We start from the raw sequence: 24,675 nt of genomic DNA, 5'->3' as shown, positions 1-24,675 counted from the left end.
CAGGATTTTTTTTGTTTTGTTTTTTTGAGACGGAGTCTCACTCTGTGGCCCAGGCTGGAGTGCAGTGACACGATCTTGGCTCACTGCAACCTCCACCTCCCCAGTTCAAGTGATTTTTGTGCCTCAGCCTCCCAAGTAGCTGGGATTACAGGCACCTGCCGCCTATGGCATCATGCTAGGCCATAGAGAACAAAGCAAACATAATCTAGACTCCAGGAAACTCAGATAGCTATATGATATGGTCGTAAAAAACATGGGTTTTGAATTAGATCAGGTTTCAAGTTTTAGCCAAACCAATTAGTTAAGGAACTTTGGACAAATTATTTAAGATCTTCATCTGTAAAATGGGAAATAACACTTATAGAGTTGTTATATTCAATTCTTTCAATGTGATGATACACATAAAGAGCTTATCACAACATACGTTTGTCTGTTTGTTTTTTAGAGACAGAGACTCCCTATGCTGCCCAGGCTGGGGTGCAGTGGCCAGTCACAAGGTTGATCATAGCACATTGTAGCCTGGAGCTCCTGGGATCAAGCAATCCTCCTGCCTCATCCTCTGGAGCAACTGGGACTGCAAGTATACACACTGTGCCTGACGAAATATCACAATATTTGGTACATGGTAAGCCCTCAGTAAATGTTAGCCACTAGTATGATATTCTTTAGAATTAACTTCAATCATCATCTTTTCATTAAATTTTTGGAAGTAGACAAACTTTAAATGGAGTCAAGTTTACTGAGTAAGGTTAGCGATCAAACTGGGAAAATAAAAACAAAATGTACCTGAAGTGATGGGCCTGATTTTCTTGTGAGACTTACAAATTAATTTGAAAGCAGAATCCAAAGAGGAATTCCAAAAATTGAATATATTAATAGATTATATTAGTGTAATCTCTCCTTTATATACTGTATATAAGTTCTGTAGGGGAGGAAAGGGAGTGATACCTTTCTGTCCCATCATAAAGGTCATGACCAACACTCCAGTAACAAAGACAGGTTAACAAGAGAAAAGCATAGCAAATTTATTCGATCAAAGCTTTGTGTGTCATGGGAACCTTCAGAATGAAGACCCAAAAATGCAGAAAAAATTATCCATTTTTATGCTTAGGATCAATGAAGTATGGACAGCTGTATAGAAATAGGATTGGACAAAATGGGTATGATCTAACGCTAATAGACTGAGTGAGGAAATTCAGCAAGGCCTGCCTCTCCAGATTTCTCTTGACCTCTCTGTGCAGCATTCCTTCCTCCTGGGTATTGGGTAGGACCCCTATGGAATGAGGGTCTTAATTTCTTTATGGCCAGCTGTTACACAGAAAGCTGGGAGTTTGTGGGAAGTTTCTGTATAATCACAGCTTATGTATACCCATATGCTTGTGAAAGTATATTATCTTTTAATAGAGATATGAAAAACTCAGAATGTTTTTCCTACTGCCGTACCACACAGTACAATACTTCTGACACCAGGCGTGTAAGGGTTGTTGCCCCATACATCAGAACTTCTTCAGTGGACACCAGCTGAGTGTCCTCTTACTCAGTTCAATTCTGACACTGTTTGCCTGGAGATAGCATCAGATCCCACAGGTTAAGGACTCAGTCCCACAAGAGTGCCACTAACTTCAGATGCCCATTACAAGTAGTAGATTGCCACCTATACTTCTGACTACTGAGCTATAAATTGGGACTCCCACTGCCCCCTCCTTGGGTTCAATTAATTTGCTCGAGTGGCTCACAGAACTTACATTTTCCCATTTATTTTAAAGGATATTACAAAATATACAAACAGCCAGAGAAAGAGTTACATAGGGCAAGGTATGTGGAAAGGGGTATGAAGTTTCATGCTCTTGCCAGCATGCCATCCTCCAGACACCTCCACATGTTCAGCTATCTGGAAGTTCTCTGGACCCTGTCCTTTTGGGGTTTTATGGAGGCTTACTTATGTAGGCATGATTGCTCATATCATTGGCTACTGGTTTTCAAATCAATTTTAGCTGCTCTCCCCTCCTTAAAGATTGTGGGGTTGGGCTCAAAGTCCCAACCTTCTAAACATGCCTTAGTCTTTCTGGTGACTGGCCCCCATCCCAAAGCTATCCAGGTGTCACCAGTCATCTTATCAGTATACGAAAGACACTCTTATCACTGTGGAGATCCCAAAGGTTTTAAGAGCTATGTGATAGGAAACAGGAGGAGCATCAAATATACAGGTTAAAAGAGAAATTATCAACAAATTAAATTTAACAGTTTAATTGAACAAAGAATAGTTCACAAATTGGGCAGCCCTCAGAACCAGAAGAAATTCAGAGAGGTCTGTTCTGCAATGTAGGCAGGCAGCATTTATGGATAGAAAAGGGAAGTGAGGTACAGAAACAGCTTGATTGGTTACAGCTCTGTGTTTACCTTATTTGAACATGGTACAATCACTTGACTGCCTGTGATTGACTGAAGCTCAGCTGCTGTGATTAGCTGAGAGTCAGCTATTTGTTACAAAAACATACTCCTAAGTTAGGCTTTCAGTTAGTTTACCTTTTAAGTTATGTTGCAGTTCATTATGTAGAGACTTAAAGTACAGAGGCACTTGCAGGCAAAATTTAGTTTAATTTAACATACAGTCATGTGTCCCTTAATGACAGAATTTGCTCTGTAAAATGCATTGTTAGACAATTTCATCATTGTGCAAACATCATAGAATGTACTTACACAAACCAAGATGGTATAGGGATAGCCTCTTGCTGCTAGGCTACAGACCCGTACCGCATGTTACTGTACTGAATACTTCAGGCAGTTGTAGCACAATGGTAAATATTTGTGCATCTAAACATAGAAAAGGGACTGGGTGGGTGGCTCACACTTGTAATCCCAGCACTTTGGGAGGCCAAGACACGTGGATCACAAGGTCAGGAGTTCGAGACCAGCCTGGCCAATATGGTGAAACCCTGTCTCTACTAAAAATACCAAAATTAGCCAGGTGTAGTGGCATGCGCCTGTAGTCCCAGCTACTCAGGAGGCTGAGGTGGGAGAATCGCTTGAACCCGGGAGGCAGAGGTTTCAGTGAGCCGAGATCATGCCACTGCATACCAGCCTGGGTGACAGAGGGAGACTCCCTCTCAAAAAAAAAAAAAAAAGAAAAGGTACAATAAAAATATGGTATAAAATGTAAAAAAGTATACCTGTATACAGCCCTTACCACATGATTGGAGCTTGCAGGACTGGAAGTTTCTTTCCCAGTTAGTTGGTGAGTGAATGTGAAGATGCAGGACATTACTGTACACTATTGTAGACTTTATTATAAACACTGTACACTTAGGCTACACTAAATTTATTAAACGTTTTTTCTCTCTTCAATAGTAAATTAGCCTTAACTTGCTGTAATGTTTTTACTTTATGAACTTTAAACTTTTAAAAAACTTTTTGACTCTTTTGTAATAAAACTTAGCTTAAAACATAAACACATTGTACGGTTGTACAAAATTAATTTCTTTATAACCTTATTCTATAAGCTTTTTTCTATTTTAAAAACTCTTACTTTTTAAATGTTTTCTTAAAAACTGAGACACAACCACACACATTAGCCTAGGCCTGTAAGGGTCAGGATAATCAGTGTGACTGCCTTTCATATCTTGTTCCACTGATCTTCAGGGTCTTCAGGGGCAATAACATGCATGGAGCTATCATCTCTTATGATAACAATATTATGTTCTGGAATACCTCCTGAAGGACCTACCTGCCTGAGTCTGTTTTATAGTTAACTTTTTTTTTTTTTAAATAAATAGAATGAGTACACTCTAACAATAAAAAGTATGGTGTAGTAAATACATAAGCCAGTAATACGGACATTTATTACCAAGTACTATGTACTCTACATAATTGTATGCGCCAGACTTGTGTACACCTTGTAGCATAGTAGGTTTGTTTATATCAGCATCGCTACAAACATGTGAGTAATGTGTAGCACTATGACATTATGACATCTATGATATTACTAAGTTATAGGAATTTTTCAGCTTTATTATAATCTTATGGGACTACTGTCATGTATGTGGTCCATTGTTGACCAAAACATTGTTATGTGATGCATGATATCATATGTGTGATATTTTACAATATCACGAATATGAAGATGTTTACACATCATTCCACTATCCCTTTCTAACACCAATTTATATAGCATTAACACTTGAGCTACTCAATTCTTGGATTAAAAACTACTTTAAGCTAATATCTTATTTCATTAAATTTTTTTCTAAAAAATAATTTCCATTTTCACATTTTCAGCAGTGACTATAGGGGAAATTAAGGTACTAAGCAAAGATAGCATCATTATTAATATAGCCTTGCTCAAGATCTATACATCTTATAAGATTTTTTTTGTCCAAAAGTTTGTCAAGTTTATAATTTTTGTACTGTTTTTAGACTAAACGTACTTAATAAGAACAACTGTGTATCATGAAAATCTTTTTTACATACACTAACCTTGCAAATTTAGGACGATTGATATTGAGGACTAGTATTGCTCATGCAGGCATCTTTTTGTTGAGATACTAAATAGTACATTTTACATTTTATGTTCTTTATGACTAATTCATTCAATAAATGTTAATTATTTACCATTTGCTAGGCTGTGTTCTACAGCGTACAGCACACTGTAGGCACAGCACACTGTATGCCTAGAACAGAAGAGGATGTCTTTTTTTTTTTTTTTTTTTGTGAGTCGGAGTCTCGCTCTGTTGCCCAGGCTGGAGTGCAGTGGCATGATCTCGGCTCACTGCAAGCTCCGCCTTCCGGGTTCATGCCATTCTCCTGCCTCAGCCTCCTAAGTAGCTGGGACTACAGGCGCCTGCCACCATGCCTGGCTAATGTTTTGTATTTTTAGTAGACACGGGGTTTCACCATGTTAGCCAGGATGGTCCCGATCTTCTGACCTCATGATCTGCCCGCCTCGGCCTCTCAAAGTGCTGGGATTACAGGCATGAGCCACCACACCCGGATGAGGATGTCATTTTTAAGGACTAATCAAGTCATAGTGCTAAACCATTCTGAGCCTTAATGGTCATGAACTTTACCTTTCTTTCATATAAGAAAATAAATATTTTTATGTGAAAACATTTAAAGGAATTTGACCAAGGTCTCTTTCATTAACAAATGCTTTAGTTCCTTCTGGAAGACTTATACTTCAATAAAATTGATTTTGTAGATGAGAATAGTAGACACTGAAATTTGAAGTGATCAGATGTTTTTCATATAGCATAAGACAAATATGAATGAATTACAGAAACAATATTTAACAAAAAGGCAGATTTAAAAGATATTTTATGGTTTCATTTCTCTAAAGTTCAAAAATAGTTCAAAAATCTCTGGTGTTGGAAGTCAGGATAGTGATTACCCATGTGTGGGAGTTAGTGACTGGAAGGGGGCATGAGAGGACTTCTGGGATTCTGGAAATATTCTGTTTCTTTACCTGGATGTCGATTACATAGCTTGTGTTCACTGTATAGAAATTCATGAAGCTATATACACTTATGATTTATGTACTTTATGTATGATACATTCCAATAAAAAATATGCATACAGAGAGAGAGCACATGCATGAAAGAGTACACTGTTGAAAGTATGGTTTTTAAACCGGGTGATTTCTAGTTATAAGGTGTTAGATGTATTCATGACTTATACCATGGAGCTGCTGGGAATTCAGAGATTATTCCTCCACTTGTTGATGTTACATTCTGGGCAAGCAAAAGATATACAGTAGGTATATTCAGTGTAATAAACAGGGAGGATTCATTCTATCTGAAGAAAGTAGATTTCTGGAAAGTCTTCACAAATAAAGTAACATTTTAATTGGTTGAGAGAAAGAAGAGGATGTTTAATTCCCTTTAAAGAATTCCCTTTAAGGAAAGGGAATTTCATAAGCAAAAACTCATGATGTGTTCAGGTAATGACAAAAAGATGACTAGAGCAATGGCATGTGATGGGGAGGCCAGAAAGTTGGGGTCAGACTGTGATGAGTCCTGTTTGTGGTGCATGGTGCCAAAATATTTAGACTCATAGGCACTGGGAACCATTACATTTCTTTTGTTTTTATTATATAAGTGGGTCAAAGGTAGAGGATGGATTGAGGGTAAAGCAAAGGAGAATTGGAAGGAAGCTGTTTCAGAGAGTATCTAATAGTCAAAGCAAGAGAGGATAAAAGTTGGATCTAGGGCAGTAGCTGCGAAGATGGATAGAGATGAATTTCAAACTATTTTAGAGATAGAATCAATATTGGTGGATGATGTAGAGGGATGACTGTAAGATAACTCTATTCGTTCATTTATTCAGCAAATATATATTGAATTCCTGCTAGGTACCAGGCACTATACTAGACTGGGGAGACACTGTAAACAAAACACACAGGCTCTCGTGGAGCATACAGTTCAGAATGGAGACAAATGTTAAGCAAAATGACATCACTCTGGCTATCTGACTGCAATGTAATGATGGAAGAGTAAGGCAAGAGAGCTTGCAGACAGATCAGTTAGAAGCTGTTATAGTAGTTTGATGAGGGCTTGGATTAGAGTGCGTGAGAGTGAAAATGGAAAGAAGCAGACTTAATTTGAGAGGTATTTGGGAGTAAGAATTAACAAGATTTAGCGATTGGCTGAGTATGGGACAAGGGAAGAGGGAGGTGTCAAGAATGACTCCCAGGTTTTTGGCTTATTCCAGCGAGCAGTGTTCACTGTTTAGGGAACACTGGAAGAGGAACAGGAGGGTGAGAGGAGGAATAGGGTAAATAATAAATTCAAGCTGAACTGAGTTTAGGATGCCAATGAGATATCACGTAAGCAATTGGAAATAGGAGTCTGGAGCTCAGAGAAAGATTGGATTGAGGATATAAATATCGGCTGGGTGTGGTGGCTCACGCCCATATGTAATCCCAGCAATTTGGGAGGCTGAGGCAGGCAGATCAGCTGAGGTCAGGAGTTCGAGATCAGCCTGGCCAACATGGCGAAACCCAGTCTCTACTAAAGGTACAAAAATTAGCTGGTCATGGTGGCAGGCACCAGGAATTCCAGCTACTCAGGAGGTCAAGGCAGAAGAATAGCTTGGACCCGGGAGGCAGAGGTTGCAGTGAGCCAAGATCACATCATTGCACTCCAGCCTGGGCGACAAGAGCGAGATTCCGTCTCAAAAAAATAAAAAATAAAAATAGATAAATAAGAGTAAACACATGGCATTGGGAACCATGAGTGTGCATTAATTTGTCCAAGATAAGATTAGAGAGAAACTAGAAGGGACCATTGAGGAGTTCTGATGTTTAAATTACACTGCAAGGAGGAACAAAAGCCAGCAAAGGAGTCCATGGAGTGGCCAGGGAGTCACGAGGATAGCAGGAGAGTGAGGTGTCCCAGAAACCAAAGGAAGAAACTTTCAGGAAGGAGAGAGTGCTTATCAGTATTAAATACTGCTGGTTGCCAAATATTCCAGCTTCCTGCATTCTAGGGTCCCCTTGTGTGGGTAAAAGGGGCCTTGGGACTAGTTTGGTTCAATAAACAACAGGAATGACAACACTTCCAGCTGGAGCATGTGTCAATTCTAGACCCTCTGGAGATCTCTTTTCTCTCTGGCAAGGTCATCAGTGATGCTTGATATAGTGTCTGCTCCATCAGCTTGGAGTAGTATGGGTCCTAGTATCTACAGCCTCTGAGTTTATAACTTTATAGACCTGAAGTTTCTAGAAATAATAGTTTTGATAGCTCTTAAAAATTAATCTTGTTGAATATACTGAAAACTCTTACAGGTTTTGATGAACACCTGGCTTTATTTTTGCAATGAAGAAAGGTTCTCAACAAAAAATATTCTGCAAAGCAAAGATGCCATCGTCATCTCACTCTCCTATCCCATCATCTATGTCCAATCTGAGATCTAGGTCACTTTCACCTTTGATTGGATCAGAGACTCTACCTTTTCATTCTGGAGGACAGTGGTGTGAGCAAGTTGAGATTGCAGATGAAAACAGTATGCTTTTGGACTACCAAGACCATAAAGGTATCACTTTTTAATCTAAGAATTGGTCTGACCACATACTTTAAGTAGAGATGGAAAATTTTCAGCTTGCATTTTTGGTCCAACTGTAACATTCTGGTACTAATTTGATCTGTTGTTTCTATTAACAGAAACTGTGTAAGGATAGTGGGAGGATTGAGGTTTCTGGGTGAGGGTAAAGATGTCAGTGGATTCAAAGAGGGAGTTTCCAGAAAGAGGAAGCTTTGTTTCCTGTGGTAGGAGAGTGTCTTAAAACTCAAACCAAAACTTGCCATCCTCTTTGGTTAAGGGAGGGAAGATCTTTTCACTTCAGAGTGGAGTGCCTTAATTCGGTAAAAAAATGTTATCCATACTTGGCCTGTGCCAGTCTTCTTATTAGCAAACTGCTTATCTGTGAATGGACTGATTTCCACATATGGGACATGCATGTATGTTCCACCAGTGTTTTGTTTTTTTCTTAAAAGCATTCTGTTAGTCTAGGAATCTGTTCTCAAAAGTGCATTGATGGGGGTATAGCTTAGTGGTAGAGCATTTGACTTCAAAAGTAAGTTATTCTTTGGTAAGTCGTGAAATAATAGCCATTAAACTCTAATCATGTTTTATTAGTAAGCATTAACAACATTGGGTTTATGCTATATCTTTACTGCTAGTTGGCATATTGTTATTTCTAATACGATTGATATTTTAGAATATTATCAAATTTAGAATATTAATCAAATATTAATTTTCTTTCCCAGAACAAGCCAAGTTAAATTTAAAAATCATTTTATTTTGAACCAAAATAAATTTAATACTAACTTATAAATAATCTTAGGGAATCTTTGACTCACAGCCTGGATCTCAACACAGGATTAATTTTTTCTGACTCATAAGGCAAGAACCAAGAGATGATTTTGTTTTTAGGGCTACTTTTGTAAAATGTAATATGGCATTAACAGTCTTTGACAACAATATCCAGGAACGTTATAAGACCAGATTTGCCATCCCTCAAGTGACTACTCTAGCTCTGTACAATATGTTGTGATTTTCTCTATTTAAAAGAGCAACAAATTTAGAGTTTCTCACCATAAAAAAAAAGGAAAAGATATTTAAGAATTTCAGTGTTTCTGAACTTTAGATTGGAATTTTCTAAAAAACAAACAACTATTACCAGTTTATTTTTAAAAACTAACATGAAAATATTGCTAAAAAAAACTTCATACGAGGTCAGGAGATCGAGACCATCCTGGCTAATATGGTGAAACCCTGTCTCTACTAAAAAAAAAATACAAAAAACTAGCCGGGCGAGGTGGTGGGCGCCTGTAGTCCCAGCTACTTGGGAGGCTGAGGCAGGAGAATGGCGTAAACCCGGGAGGCGGAGCTTGCAGTGAGCTGAGATCCGGCCACTGCACTCCAGCCTGGGCGACAAAGCGAGACTCCGTCTCAAAAAAAAAAAAAAAAAAAAAAACCTTCATATAGTTAAAAGTGCAAGTTTTATATTCCTCTGACTGGGTTCAAGTTCTGGATTTGTGCCTTAATTAGCTGTAGGATCTTGAGCAAATGATGTTTTTTAAATAAGTGATGATATTAGTAATTCTCTCTCAAAGGTTTGTTGCATAAATTAAATTTTAAAAATGTAAACCATTTAGCCCAAAGTTTGGCACACAGCAAATATTTATAGTGTGTATAACCATTATCATCCTCATTATAGTTATGAAATGCTATGAAGTAAAACATTATTAAAACATTATGATTAGAAATAGCCAGCTTTTCTTGGTATATGCATGGCTTAATTTTTGTTTTTGTTATATAACATCAAAACGATTTGTTCTTTGTGATATTCATGTCTTTCCTCTACTGATGATGATCTGTTTCTGTAATTTCAGGAGCTGATTCACATGCAGGAGTTCGATATATTACAGAGGCCCTCATTAAAAAACTTACTAAACAGGACAATTTGGCATTGATAAAGTCTCTGAACCTTTCTCTTTCTAAAGATGGTGGCAAGAAATTTAAGGTAGGACCCACAATTTCTGAGCATAGATACTGTTTTTAACTTTTCTGTGCTTTAAAACTGTGAAAAAAAATTATCCTAATGTTGCCTAATTTGTGGCAGACCTTTTATTGTTTCCAGTGAATATTCTAAATCAGAAGTATATGACATCTCCAAATTAATAGGTTTCTATTACTCAATATTCTCTACAATATTGACTCTGTAGAGAAGGGGTTGGCAAAGTACAGCTTACAGGCTAGATCAGGCCTGCTATTTTTGTAAGTAAAGTTTTGCTGGAACACAGTCACACTTATTTGTTTACATATTGTCTATGGTTGTTTTTGCACTACAGTAGCAGAGCTTAGTAGTTGCCGCAGACTATATGGCCTACAAAGCCAAAAACATTTACTATTTGGCCTTTGTATTAGTTCGTTTTCGTGCTGCTGATAAAGACATACCCAAGACTGGGCAATTTACAAAAGAAAGCGGTTTAATTGGACTTACAGTTCCACGTGGCTGGGGAAGCCTCACAATCATGGTGGAAGACAAAAAGGAGCAAGTCACATCTTACATAGATGGCAGAAGGCAAAAAGAGAGCTTGTGAAGGAAAACTCCCCCTTATAATAACCATCAGATCTCATCAGACTTACTCTCACGAGAACAGCATGGGACCTGCCCCTATGATTCAATTACCTCCCACTGGGTCCCTCCCACAACACATGGGAATTCAAGATGAGATTTGGGTGGGGACACAGCCAAACCATATCAGCCTTTTACAGAAAATGTTTGCTAATTTCTGCTCTAGAGTGTTTACAGCTTTATTCATAAACTATACAACATGAACACATTATAATAGACAACTTAATTCCTTTAATTGGAAGAAAAAAACCTTAGATTTCTACCACATATTATTCACAAAAAGTAATTCCAGAAGGGTGAAGAACTAAATGAAAACAAAGCAAAACAAAAACCAACTAGCAGAAATGCTCTAAAAGTATTAGAGAGAGTATATGAGAATATTTTAAAAATCTTAGAGTGGTGAAGTTCCCCCTAAGCAAATACTAACCCTAGTACCACAAAGGAAAAGTATTGACAGATTTAACATACATAAAGACTTAAAAGTTGTGTTTAATGAAAGATGTATTTTAAAAAGTTAAAATAAAAGCAGCAGCTGGGCACAGTGGCTCACGCCTGTAATCCCAGCACTTTTGGAGGCTGAGGTGGGCAGATCACCTGAGGTCAGGAGTTTGAGACCAGCCTGGGCAACGTGGTGAAACCCCATCTCTACTAAAAATACCAAAAATTAGCCAGGCGTAGTGGCAGGTGCCTGTAATCCCAGCTACCCAGAAGGCTGAGACAGGAGAATCACTTGAACCCGGGAGGTGGAGGTTGCAGTGAGCTAAGATCGCGCCATTATACTCCAGCCTGGGCAACCTAGATGTTCATACAGCTGGCTTCTTGTTATTAAGGTCTCAACTTAGTGAGGTCTTCTCTTTTTTTTGAGACAGGGTCTCATTCTGTCCTCCAGGCCGATGCCTTCTGTTACCACCCAATCACAATTAGCCACCCTGTCCTCAGTTGCACTCTCATTCTTTTAGTCAACAAGTATTTAGCACCAGGCAGTAATGCTAGAGTAGTGAACAAAACTGGCAAAATCTGCCATGTTGGTGCCTTGCACTCTGTCACAAGATGTCTTTATTTCCTTGTTAGCACTGTTTATTTTCTGAAGATCTTGTTTGCATATATATATACACACACACATATTTTATAGAATTTATAGCAAACATATTTATATATGCTTAAATAGCTACATATTATATAGATTTTATAGCAAACAAGATCTTCAGAAAATAAACTAAAACCATAGCACTACCTTTTGGAAGAAAAGAGGGGAATGAGAGGGAGAGGTATAGCAAAACTGAGGTAGAGGGAACGATAGTGAGGGAAATCTTGTTGGATAGTCTTGAGCTTCTTAGTATGTAGACAATGTCGTTGTCTACTGAAGGGCAAGGAGAGTTTGGTAGCTTGAGTAGAGTTATTACTCCTAGTCAAGGAGAATTGCATCAAGGGATTGTCCAGGAGAACAGTAAGGGTATATTATTTTCTGATGACTGATCAAACAGTCCCTGATGCACATATGTAAATATTATACTGTATGTCAAGGCATCTGTTGTGTAAAGTATTTATTCATTTGTTTCCAATTAGTATATCGAGAATTTGGAAAAATGTATTAAACTTGAAGTACTGAATCTCAGCTATAATCTAATAGGGAAGATTGAAAAGTTGGACAAGCTGTTAAAATTACGTGAACTCAACTTATCCTATAACAAAATCAGGTGAGTTATATAACAAAATCTTTAGGTAGCATTGTAGGTAGCTTTGTTAGAGAGGTAGATTAATGTTATCCACATTACTGAAAGAATCCTTTGACACAGGAACAGAAGATTTTTTATCTTTATTCATTGATCAAATGAATGTCTATCTCTTCACATATGGTAGGTAATTGTCTTTATGTTTTGGCATTACTGAAGTACAGAATAACATCTAGCATTATCAAAGAGATATATTTTTGAGCACCAAATTATATCTTAATTTAGTTTATGACAGGGAGTTTTCTCAGATGTTGTCTGTGATTTTATTACCTTATTGCGTTAAGAATGTTGACATGAAGCAGAATGTTTTAACCTTGCCGTTTTGACCCCCAAGATGTTCTAATCTGTTTTGATTCTGATGTTCTTTGCTCATTGCTACAAGAAATATGCTTTCAATCGTTTCCAATTCATAGTAAATATTACTGTGAGAAATAAATATACTAAAACTGACAGTGGCTAAAACTGCATATAGAAAACTTGTTATAGACAAAATGATACAATAATCAAATCTTGAAATTATTAATATCTGTATGCTTTCCCCCAAGTTAGACTTGGTAGATAGAATTGCCAAGAAAATGAATAGCAATGGCAGAAGTTCTGATATGACAAAACTGAAGTGAAAAAAAATGATTAATGAACCAAACCCTTATTATAAAAGTTGTGTAAAAAGTTGATTCTGATGAAAATATTTTCAGCAAAATAAAAGTGAAAGTAGAGAAGCTTAGAAATATTTACCTAGTGTAGATAGAAGCTCTGAAGTATTTGTGCAGTATAGAAAATTGACCAAGGAATTAAATTGACAAATAAACTAGAAGTGACTTGGGAAAAAGCTTCATCAGTCAGAATTCATCAATATGTGTGATAAATGCTTTATTTAAAAGTTCTGATTAAATTACTTATATTCATAAATACAGTATCATCTATGGGCTCCCATATCCTGCTGGCATAGCTAATCTTTTTATGATGACTTAAGGCAATAATTAAGAACATCTTTTGGACAGGAATGTAGCAGATAGCACAGGGTGCTATTGAGTTTCCCAGCTCTCTGCTGGCTGTTTGCTAGTATTGTTCGCAGTAGTTGGTGAGATTGCCATGGACAAATTTTTCTTTTCTATGTTATGGAGTTGCAAAGTCTAATAATAAGATGGATAGGATTCCTGGCATAGTAATAAAAGGTTGGCAGTTTAGCTGTTCTGGTAAATTTGGCTTTAGCCACTTTTCTTTGTTCTCATTTATGAAAAGAGTTGATAAATTATCATTATGAAAAATAATCTCACATGGAGCTAAGGCTGTTTATTCTAAAAATACAATGAGAGAATCTATAATTATACTTACTAAATTTTATTTTATCCTTTGCTTTCCAGCAAAATTGAAGGCATAGAAAATATGTGTAATCTGCAAAAGCTTAACCTTGCAGGAAATGAAATTGAGCATATTCCAGTATGGTTAGGGAAGAAGTTAAAATCTTTGCGAGTCCTCAATTTGAAAGGCAACAAGATATCATCGGTAAGTTATTCAAAATAGCAGGAATGTTTAGACTTGTTGAAAAATAAAAGATTAAACATATCTAAGTTTTTTAAAAATGGGATTTCTTCTTTTAAAGTTTTAGTCATTTGTCTAAACACTAGATTCAGACATAGCCCATGATTTTCTAGATTCATTAAATACAAGCAGTCCTCATTTTGCATGGGTTCCATAGTAACCAAGAGTTGATCTCTTAGCATTTTTACTTTTATCATTTCATGTGAGCCTCATAACACTCTTGTTAAGAAAGCGGTACAGGGATTATTTTTCTATCGCTATGAGTTAGGTAGTAACAAGTAGGTCTAGGACAGGTTAAGTCCCTTATCCAGAGTCACATTTTGTGCCAGAATCCAGATCACTGAATGCCTGGAAGAAAGTTCTGGTTTTTTTTTTTTTTTTTTTTGACAGTATTAACTTTTCATTTCAAATTTACCAGTTTATTTTGATTATGATGTTAGGTGTTACAAGAGGTTGATCACTAGCTTTTCAATATAGAGCAACTTTGTTATCATGATTTACATATTTAGATGATGTTGTATATTTTTCTCTGGAGTATAGTTTATGATTTTCTTATGGTATTTATTCACAGTAGGTATTTAATAAGCATTTGCTTAGTAAAAATGTTAATTTATTTAAATTTGTATTAAAATTGGGAAAACTGTGCTATAATTTAAAGAACATCAGTTGTAGAATAGAAAATGAAAAATGTGACTTCAAAGATGAGTCTCTATAGAATTGCCTTCCATGACCTTGGAGAATTCTTTAATCCCTCTAAAACTCACTGTTTGGGGAAAATAATCCCTATACTGCCTCCTTTACAGGGGTATTATGGGGGCTCGGATGAAATGATAGATGTGAAAAATGCTTTAAAAAAACTTTAAAACACTAAATAAGTCTAAAGCTATATTCTTTAAGCCTTCACCAGTGGAGGCCAATAAGAAGAAGCAATATTCATTTAATGCCGTGTTGTTAACAATACTTATGCTTTCTGATTTTATCCTGTGACAGTCCAGGAGCGTCAGAGCCCAAGCCCAAACCCACGTTGTACAGCATCACCTTGGAGCTGTTGACGCTATGGGATGATGGGAAGAGGTAGCCATAGATCTAAAATTTGCCATAAATATTCCTGAAGTAGTTGATCCTTAGATAGTGTCAACTTAGTGTCAGCTATGCAATAGGAAAATCAATAAATATTTATTTCTAATTTTGTATGCTGTCCTCACCCCGTTGATATTTGACATTGGCATTATGAAGAGTGCTGCACATTCACTTGGGAGAGAAGATTTATTTGTACTAGCTATTTGGAGTACTGTTTCTCAACATTTTTAGGTTGAGAATAAACTATCTGAATAAACTATCAATTATAGCACAGTTATCTGAAGATTTGCCAAAATATTTTTTATAACCATTCATTTTTTTGATTTGTTGAATTGGTATAATGAAAAGACAAAGTTGAGAGTTACACGAACTTGAATTCAAATCCTGTTTCATTCACTTACAGGCTTTGAACTCTGGGCAAGTCACCTAACTTCTTTGATCCTGAGTTTCTTCATCTGTAAAATTAAGATGATACTTACATGATAGGTTGTTGTGAGGAGTCATAAATGAAACAGTGTATGGAAAAATGCCTAATACTGCCCAAATATACCATAAATACTCATATACTCCCTTTCCATACTGGAAATACCCAAAAGTATTACCACTACTTTTGGGTAATTGGTTACATGAGTAGATTCCTTGCCATGTTAAATTTAGTTGATTTGTAACTTCCTTTAGGTATGCTATGATTTTTAAATTACATTATACCAATACTAATGTTATATCATTTCAGCTCCAAGATATAAGCAAGTTGAAACCGCTTCAAGATTTGATTTCTCTGATCCTAGTTGAAAATCCAGTTGTGACCCTTCCTCATTACCTCCAGTTTACCATTTTCCACCTCCGTTCACTGGAAAGTTTGGAAGGTCAGCCAGTAACCACTCAGGATAGACAGGAGGCTTTTGAGAGATTCAGTTTAGGTAAGATTAAACTTAAAAAAATAATAAATTTCGGTGAGGGAGGAATTTAGTTTCAGAAGTTATCTAGAAATATGTATTATGAACTTTATAATGCTATTAAAATGTACACATGAAATGGCAGCATAAATCGATTCAACAAATATTTACTGAATGTATACTGTGAACCAGGCATTGTATTTGGCACTAAGAATACAATGGGGAGCAAGACATATGGTACTGGCATCCATGCAGCTTATGTTTTGGCAGAGAAGACAGACAAAAAGCAAATAAATCAGATAAAGTAACAGAGGGGAGCCCTCTCTGTGGCATAGAGGAATGGCTTTCTGAGGGAGTGACATTTAACCTGAAAGCAAAGAGAAGAGAGGGGTAGCCGCGTGAAGAATGGCATTAAGGGGAGGGAGCAGCTTGTTCTTTAGTTCAAAAGACCCTGTGAGTTTAAGGAAGTGAAAGAAAATCAGATAGACTGGAGGACAGCTCAATAAAAAGTGTGTAGACATAGGTAGGTGTGAGGCGGCACAGGGCCTTGGAATTTGTATTTTATTTCAGCTGCAGTGGAAAGCCATTGACAATTTTTTTTTTGAGACACAGTTTCACTCTTGTTGCCCAGGCTGGAGTGCAATGGTGCAATCTCAGCTCACTGCAACCTCCACCTCCCAAGTTCAAACGTTTCTCCTGCCTCAGCCTCCCAAGTAGCTGGGATTACAGGCACACACCACCACGCCAGGCTAATTTTTAATTTTTAGTAGAGATGGGGTTTCTCTGGTTTCTCTGACAGGGTCAGTCTGGTCTCGAACTCCCAACCTCAGGTGATCCACCCACTTCGGCCTGCCAAAGTGCTGGGATTACAGGCATGAGCCACCGTGCCCAGCTGCCACTGACAATTTTTAAGCAGGGATAGGACATCATTTTTGATACATAGTAGAATGATTTGGAGCAGGGAAAATGGAGATGAAGGGACCTATTAGGAGGCTAGTGTAGTAATCTAGGCTGGAGTCTATGCCATACCATCTGAATGCAGTCACAAGATCTTGAAAGCTAAGCAGAGTCAGCCCTGGTTAACACTTGGATAGGAGTGATCCAGGTTAGAAACGTTGATGGCCTGTACTTAACATGTTGGATGTGGAAATGAAAGATAGATGGATCAGTTTTGAAGGTAGAAGTAGCAGCGTTTTCTAATGGATTGGATAATCCCCAGGCTTTTGGTTCAAGTAAGTGGCTAGATGGAGATATCATTTATAAAAATGGAGAATTCAGAGGTTTGTTTAGGACATATTCAATTTGAAATGTCTGTGAGACAGCTAAGTGGAGGTGTCAAATAAAGAGTCAGAAATGTGAGTCTGGAGTTTAAAGAGATCTGGACTAACCACACAAATTTTATGCTGAGTCACATCAGCATAAAAATGACGTTAAATTCCATGGAAATCAGCTTACTCAGGCGGTGGCTGGGAGAAAGAAGAAAAGTAGTTGCTAAGGAAGCTGAGAAAGAGAGGCCAGCAAGGTAGAAGAAAACCAGGAAATAGTGGGAAATAGCCCGGAGAAGCTTTCAAGAGAGGAAGTGGTCAACTCTGTTGAATGTTGCTGAGATATTAAGTGAGATAAGCAGAGAAGTGCTTTAGATTGGCAACAGATGATAATGATCTTGACAGGAGTAGTTAAGAAATGGTGGGAACAGAGATTCTGCTCCTCTGGGTTGGAATCCAGGTGCTGCCAAGATGCCGGCTTACCACTCTTCTCTCATGGATCCTGACACCAAACTCATCGGAAACATGGCACTGTTACCTATCAGAAGTCAATTCAAAGGACCTGCACCCAGAGACACAAAAGATACAGATATTGTGGATGAAGCCATCTATTACTTCAAGGCCAATGTCTTCTTCAAAAACTATGAAATTAAGAATGAAGCTGATAGGACCTTGATATATATAACTCTCTATATTTCTGAATGTCTGAAGAAACTCCAAAAGTGCAATTCCAAAAGCCAAGGTGAGAAATAAATGTATACATTGGGAATCACTAATTTTCCCATTCCTGGAGAGCCTGGTTTTCCACTTAACGCAATTTATGCCAAACCTGCAAACAAACAGGAAGATGAAGTGATGAGAGCCTGTTTACAACAGCTAAGGCAAGAGACTGGACTGAGACTTTGTGAGAAAGTTTTTGACCCTCGGAATGATAAACCTAGCAAGTGGTGGATTTGCTTTGTGAAGAGACAGTTCATGAACAAGAGTCTTTCAGGACCTGGACAGTGAAGGGAACCCGGGCAGCCACCGTCTCCAGAGCCCTGGGCAGCATTTTCCAGTGAGATGTACACAATCTTTTGCCTTTATTTCGTAAAGTTTTATACAGAAGAGAGAAGAGCATGTCTTTACTTGAAAAACTCTTGATCAGTAGTTTGGGTGGGAGACAAGAAAGTGAGTTATCAAGGGTGATTTGAAGTTTTCTGCAGCATTAAGCTGGCGCTTAATAAGAATAAGTCATAATAAAGAAATTTCTAACATTCCATGTAAAAAAAAAAAAAAAAAAGAAATGGTGGGAACAGATGCTAGATTATAATGGATTGGAGAATGAATAGGAGGGAGACATTTGGCTGGAGATTTGAAATTTTCTCCCACAATGTCTCTTCTAGTACTTAATAAATAATTTTTTTAAAAGATCAAAAATAAAAAATAAAAAATTCACCAGTGGCTTCCAGACCAGGAAATGGGCAGAAACAACAAATGCAGTAAACCTCAAAGCCAGAAAACAAAAAACCAAATGAACAGAATATTCAAAAGCGGAGTGGAGGCCAGGTGTACCGATTTACACCTGTAATCCCAGCACTTTAGGAGGCCAAGGCAGGTGGATCACTTGAGGTCAGGAGTTCGAGATCAGCCTGGCTAACATAGCAAAACCCCGTCTCTATTAAAAATACAAAAATTAGCTGGATGTGGTGATGGGCACCTGTAATCTCAACTACTTGGGAGGCTGAGAGAGGAGAATCACTTGAGCCTGGCAGACAGAGGCTGCTGTGAGCTGATGTCGTGCCACTGCACTTCAGCCTGGACGACAGAGCGAGACTCTGTCTAAAAAAAAAATAAAAGCTGAAAGCAGAGTGGAGAAACAAGACATGGCTCAATTCTTTTGGTTCTTGAGAAGACAAAAGAATGAGATTAGAGAAAAAAAGGAAAAAATCATCCCTTTGGTAGGAGTGACACTTTCTCCTTCAGAAAGGAGCGAAGATATGTGCAGGTGTGGGTAGTTTTGTTGCTGTGGTGGTGGGAAAATAGGGAGTTCTTATTGATGGGGTCATTTTCTTAATTAAATGTGAGATCATCAGGTGAGAGAGAAAATAGAAGAAGGTGCATGGGAAGTTTGAGAAGAAAGAGGAAGGTATGAGCTGGGCGCGGTGGCTCACGCCTGTAATCCCAACAATTTGGGAGGCCAAGGCGGGTGGATCACGAGGTCAGGAGATCGAGACCATCCTGGCTAACACGGTGAAACCCCATCTCTACTAAAAGTACAAAAAATTAGCCGAGCGTGTGGCAGGCGCCTGTAGTCCCAGCTACTCAGGAGGCTGAGGCAGGAGAATGGCGTGAACCCAGGAGGCGGAGCTTGTAGTGAGCAGAGTTCATGCCGCTGCACTCCAGCCTGGGCAACAGAGCAAGACTCTGTCACAAAAAAAAAAAAAAAAAAAAGAGGAAGGTATGAAATAGCCAATTTAGAGTGTTGGGAAATGAGCCTGTATGTTCATTTGAAATTACTGTTAGTCTGTTTTGATCTGCAAAACTGGCAATTTCATATGATTTGATCCAATACTGGACAAATATGGCAAGTTTTTATTAGTTTGGAATCTCCCTAACTCAACATTTGTTATTCTGAAGTTTATGTTTTGGAATCATTAAAAATATTAATAATGCAAAGGAAAGTCATCTAGATAACTTTTGGGGGAAATGGTTAGACTACTTATGGTTTCTTCATGCCTTCAGATATTAATTAGGAGACTTTAATGTGCTAGGCTCTTAGGATCTAGTCTAGGTGAGCCAGATAGATGTAATTTCTGCTTTTGTGACACTTTAGTGGGGGAAGGCAGACAGCTAAGCTATTTGATCACATTTTACAACTCCCTGTGTGACAAGGGCCAAGCAGAATTTCAGGGTAGCGTGGGAGCATACTTCAGAATCATCTAACCTGGCGACAGGATAGGGCCTGGGCAGGCTTCTCAATATATATTTTTTAAAACTTAAGACCTGGAGGATGCAAAATAGCTCAGTAGGAGGTAGAGGAAGACAGTTCTAGGGAAAGTGTGTGAATAAAAGCCTATAGGTGAGAAGAGGCATCAAAAATCTGAAGAAATGGGATCACTTTAAGAAAGCTGCAGTAGAGTATGCTTGAAGATGAGGCAGAAGAGGGAGGTTGAGTCTAAATTATGAAGAGCTTTATCACCTTTTTGCAAGGCTGTTGGATCTTATCCTAAGAGTAACAGAAAGCCATTGAATAATTTTAAGATAATACAAAATTTTGCAAATATGTTTGCAGCATCCTTTTAAATGTAATTACTAATGTCAGATCAAATATTGCATGTTTTTCAAAGGTCACCTAGAAAAAAACTCATTTATCAGCACACTAATTGGATTAAATACTTGGAAGTAAAGTATTAATCTTTTAAAAATGTCATCAAAATGATGTCTTCTTGCCTCTTAATATAAATCAATTTCAAGATCAGGATAGTCTTTTTTCCAAAACCGTGGTGGCTAATTTTAAAAGTAGAATTGTGTTTATGATATTTTTAGCCTTTTTTTTGCTATTGTTTTGAGAAATATTCTTATCTTTTTAAAAATAGGAAATATAATGATAAATAAACTATTAAATTTTCATTGACAGAAGAAGTGGAAAGACTGGAAAGAGACCTAGAAAAAAAGATGATAGAAACTGAAGAGCTTAAGAGCAAACAAACAAGGTTTCTTGAGGAAATTAAAAATCAAGATAAATTGAACAAATCATTGAAAGAGGAGGCCATGTTACAGAAACAGAGCTGTGAGGAACTCAAGAGTGACTTAAACACAAAAAATGAATTGGTAAGTTCATATTTTACATTGCTTTGGCTGTATTCTCTTAAGACAGATAATTCTTTGCCCTTGGGTCTAAAAATACAACTTCCTGACCATATAATGGAGAAGACGTGGTTTAACAGAAATATGTGTGAAAGGCTTATGAATTGCAGTTGACGGTGTACTGGATGATATGGCTTCCCAAAAGACTGATGGGATCTTGGGCTGCATTATGTACTCCTAGACATTTGTATTTTTTAAAAACAACATTGTAGGTGAGGCTGTTCATTGGCAAAAACATTTAGAAGGCAATCTGGCAAAATTATCCAGATTTTCGTGAGTTATAAGTCTTTTTGGACATGGAATCCATCTTTTATTACTAAGATAAAATAACTTTATAATATCTTTATGCTGATTCCCTGGTGCACGTTAGTCAGCCCATTGAAAACCTTGGCAAAATGTCAGACCTTAAGACTTTCCACTATCCCAAAACTATGAACTGTAGTTGCCTAGTTTTCTCTTTTGCTTATTTATAATGTTATTGATATGTTTGTGCTGTGAATAAATGTTTTGTAAACTGTCAGAAGTTTTTGCTTTTTTTTCTATACCTATTTTTGTTAGAAGTCAGACTGTGCTCTTCTCTATGTCATTGTTATTTTTATCATTAACCATTTAAAAACATGTTTATGCCAGTCTCACGCCTTTAATCCCAACACTTTGGGAGGCTGAGGCGGGAGGATCACTTGAAGTCAGGAATTCAACATCAGCCTGGGCAACATAATGAGACCCTGTCTCTACAAAAATAAAAATAAAGTAAAAACACATTTATATACAAAATTAACGTATGTTCATTGTAACAAATTTAGACAACATAACTGTATTTAGCAGAAATGAAAGTCCACTCTTCCCTACCCCATTCCCCAGATATTAATATTTTGTTTTCCATGCTGCTTATACAGTATACATGTAATTACATAATGTATATATAATTATGCATATTATACCTTTGAATATTTTTGTAATTAAAAAAAAGGAATGTTACTGTATACAGTCATTCCTCTGTATCTGTGGGAGATTGGTTCCAGGACACCCCCATGGATACCAGAATCCACGGATGCTCAAGTCCTTTATGTAAAATGGTGTAGTATTTGCAAGTAACCTTCATACATCCTCTAGTATACTTTAAAATCATTGCTAGATTACTTATAATACCTAAGACATTGTAAATGCTATATAAATATATTGTTTAGGAAATAATAAGAAAAAATATCTATGCATGTTCAATACAGATGCTACTATCCTTTTAAAAAATATTTTTAATTTGTGGTTGGTTGAATACACAGATGCAGAACTCACAGATATGGAAAGTCGACTGTATATTATTATTCAGCATCTTAACTTTCACAAAACAGCATACATGGACAGCTCTCCAAGTTAAAAAATATATGTACCTGCATATATAAAGCTTTCTCACTCTTTTTAAAGTCTGTGTTGTGTTCCATTAAATGTATTCTTCATAATTTAGTTAGCCTATTCCTACTGATGGATATTTAGGTTGCTTTCACATTTTTTGCTATTAGAGACAGTACTACAGAGAAAATCTGTGTGTGTGTGTGTCTATATATACCTTATGCATTCATACTAGTATTTCTTTAGCATAAACCACTAGAAGTGGAATTACCATGTAATTTGCATTTAAAATTTTGATAAATGTTAATGCACACTTCAAAAACTTCTAACCAATTTACATTTCCACAGCAGGGAAGAAAGTATCCAATTTCCAAGTGGATATTATTATTTTGAATTTGTACATATGGTAGAAAAAAATGGAATCTTGTTTTAATTTTGAATTTTTATAGTTGTTGGAGCATTGAGTATTGCATATATATTTATTGGCTATTTCGTATTTCTTCTTTAAATTACCAGTTCATATTGGTTCTGCCTATTCTGTTAGTCCCAAGGACTATTAGATGCCTAAAATAATTCTGGGTCTTATTCTAAGAGCTTACATTTGAAAACATTTTTATTATCTTTTGCAGAATATCTAATGATAATATCATCTGCAATTATGTGAAGTTTTCCAGTTTAAAAAAGTAATTGCTTATGCATTAGGCCGATTAATGTCTAAAAGAAAAGTAGCATTGAAATAAGTCTTCTGGTGGCCATTTAAACCGTAGTAGTCCTGTCCTGCCACCAATAAATATTAACCAAATTTACTCTTTGTCTTTTTGCAAATTATTTAATTCCTGTGCTTCAGTTTAGTTATATTTAAAATGAGGGTTATTTACCTGTCCTGCTAGCCTCACAGAATTGTGAGGATTTAATAAGGTAATGAGTATGAAAACAATTTGAAATGAATCAAGCTAAGTAACGGAAGGTAGTAAATCTGTAACTCAGAATGGCAATAAAATATGTCCATGTAAGAATAATGCCAATGTCTTCCCATGGTAAGTTTTCAGTAAAGAGAAACTTGTATTATTACAGTTTAATTCTCCAGGTGACAGTATCTGTTTGCTTCTTTAGCCCTTGTCTTGGTTTCTTGCAGGCCCTTTTCTGCTGATTCTTTATTCTTCCTTAAAGGTAGTTCTTCCAGGCCTGAACTGCATACTATGTTTTTCAGGGTTTGCATGATAACTTGCATTAATATGCTTGCTTACATTTTAAGTTTTGAAACTGGCTTGTCTTCTTGGGAAATGTGGTTGTGTGTGTATGAATTTTTTTTTAAATGGATGTTTATATAGGAGAGCAAACTTGAATGTGGGGGAAAGAATTATTTTTCTGATTGGTAAATATGTTACCTGCAGTCAACTCTTGATTATCCACAGCTAATACTGCGACTAGCCTACTTTCCAGTTCATTTGACTTCTATTTTGCTTTTATTCATGCATTTATTCAACAGACATTTATTGAGTGCTTACTATATGCTAAGCCTAGGGCTTATAAAAGACACAAAATGCACAAAAGACACAAAAGACTTTGAAATGCACAGCCTATTTATTATTATTTGCCTGCAGAGACCAGTTGTATTCTCTATGATTCCAGTCACATTTGCCTTTTGTTTGCCACTATTGCCAATGAGTTTTGAGGAGAGAACCCAAGATTAGTTGACAGTGTTGATTGTGAGTTGCTTTCTTGAGACTTGGAGAGTTATGAGCATTCAGTGAAAATATCAATGTGGGTAATGTGCTGGACACCCTGCAGCAGTACATTGAAGGCAGCGTGGAGCAATAGGCAGTGTTGGATTTGAAATCAGGAGACTTGGAATTGAATTCTGCCTCTTCCACTACCAGCTGTGAAACTGGGCAAGTTATTTAACTTTGCTGTGCAGCTTTTATCATCTTATTGGGTGGTTGTAAAGATTCAGTGCAATAACACACGTAAAATGCTTAGCACAATGTCTGGCACACATTGAGTATTTGGCCAAATGTTACCCGTTATCTAGGCTGTTAGTTCCATTTTGATGGATAATCAGGAGGTGACTGTGAGCTAAATCATGCATGACTTTGATTTCTTGGGCCGTGTAAAATGTTTGTGTTTGTTTATGTTTTATTCTCTTCAGCTTGCATTTTTATATTAATGAAATTTTTCTGCATGTTTTTTCTTTGATATCTACCATCAGACACTGGCCAAAAAAAGACAAAAATCACTTAGTGGATCTGTGAAAAAACTCAAAGTTTGGTTTAGTAGAAAGGAGCTAATACTAGTAGTTAGTTAATAAAATATTTAGTTTCTGACACTAA

General features: G+C 37.0%; 1 protein-coding gene and 1 pseudogene across 20 annotated transcripts in view; both read left to right on the top strand.

The window, feature by feature from the left end:
* The window catches only part of CNTRL (centriolin), a 96,188-nt gene that overhangs the window by 4,935 nt on the left and 66,578 nt on the right, over window positions 1-24,675 (top strand). For 17 of the 20 annotated variants that reach the window (XR_012424419.1, XR_012424418.1, XR_012424420.1 and 14 more), the window contains 7 exons: window positions 446-625; window positions 7,778-8,025; window positions 9,888-10,018; window positions 12,200-12,330; window positions 13,731-13,872; window positions 15,722-15,908; window positions 20,769-20,962. Coding sequence is in view for 14 of the 20 variants with exons in the window: in XM_074016680.1 (XP_073872781.1) it covers window positions 7,809-8,025; window positions 9,888-10,018; window positions 12,200-12,330; window positions 13,731-13,872; window positions 15,722-15,908; window positions 20,769-20,962 (1,002 nt within the window). In the remaining 6 variants the exon portion in view is untranslated. The remainder of the gene's footprint in view (window positions 1-445; window positions 626-7,777; window positions 8,026-9,887; window positions 10,019-12,199; window positions 12,331-13,730; window positions 13,873-15,721; window positions 15,909-20,768; window positions 20,963-24,675) is intronic. The other 3 variants (XM_074016676.1, XM_005580911.4, XM_074016677.1) reach the window with 1 other exon arrangement.
* On the top strand, window positions 17,582-18,319 carry LOC102123836 (actin-related protein 2/3 complex subunit 3 pseudogene; annotated as a pseudogene).

The sequence above is a fragment of the Macaca fascicularis genome, chromosome 15, assembly GCF_037993035.2.
Source record: "Macaca fascicularis isolate 582-1 chromosome 15, T2T-MFA8v1.1".
NCBI classification, from domain to species: Eukaryota; Metazoa; Chordata; class Mammalia; order Primates; family Cercopithecidae; genus Macaca; species Macaca fascicularis.
The sequence above is the reverse complement of the archived record's forward strand: the minus strand, read 5'-3'. Positions and strand labels throughout refer to the sequence as shown.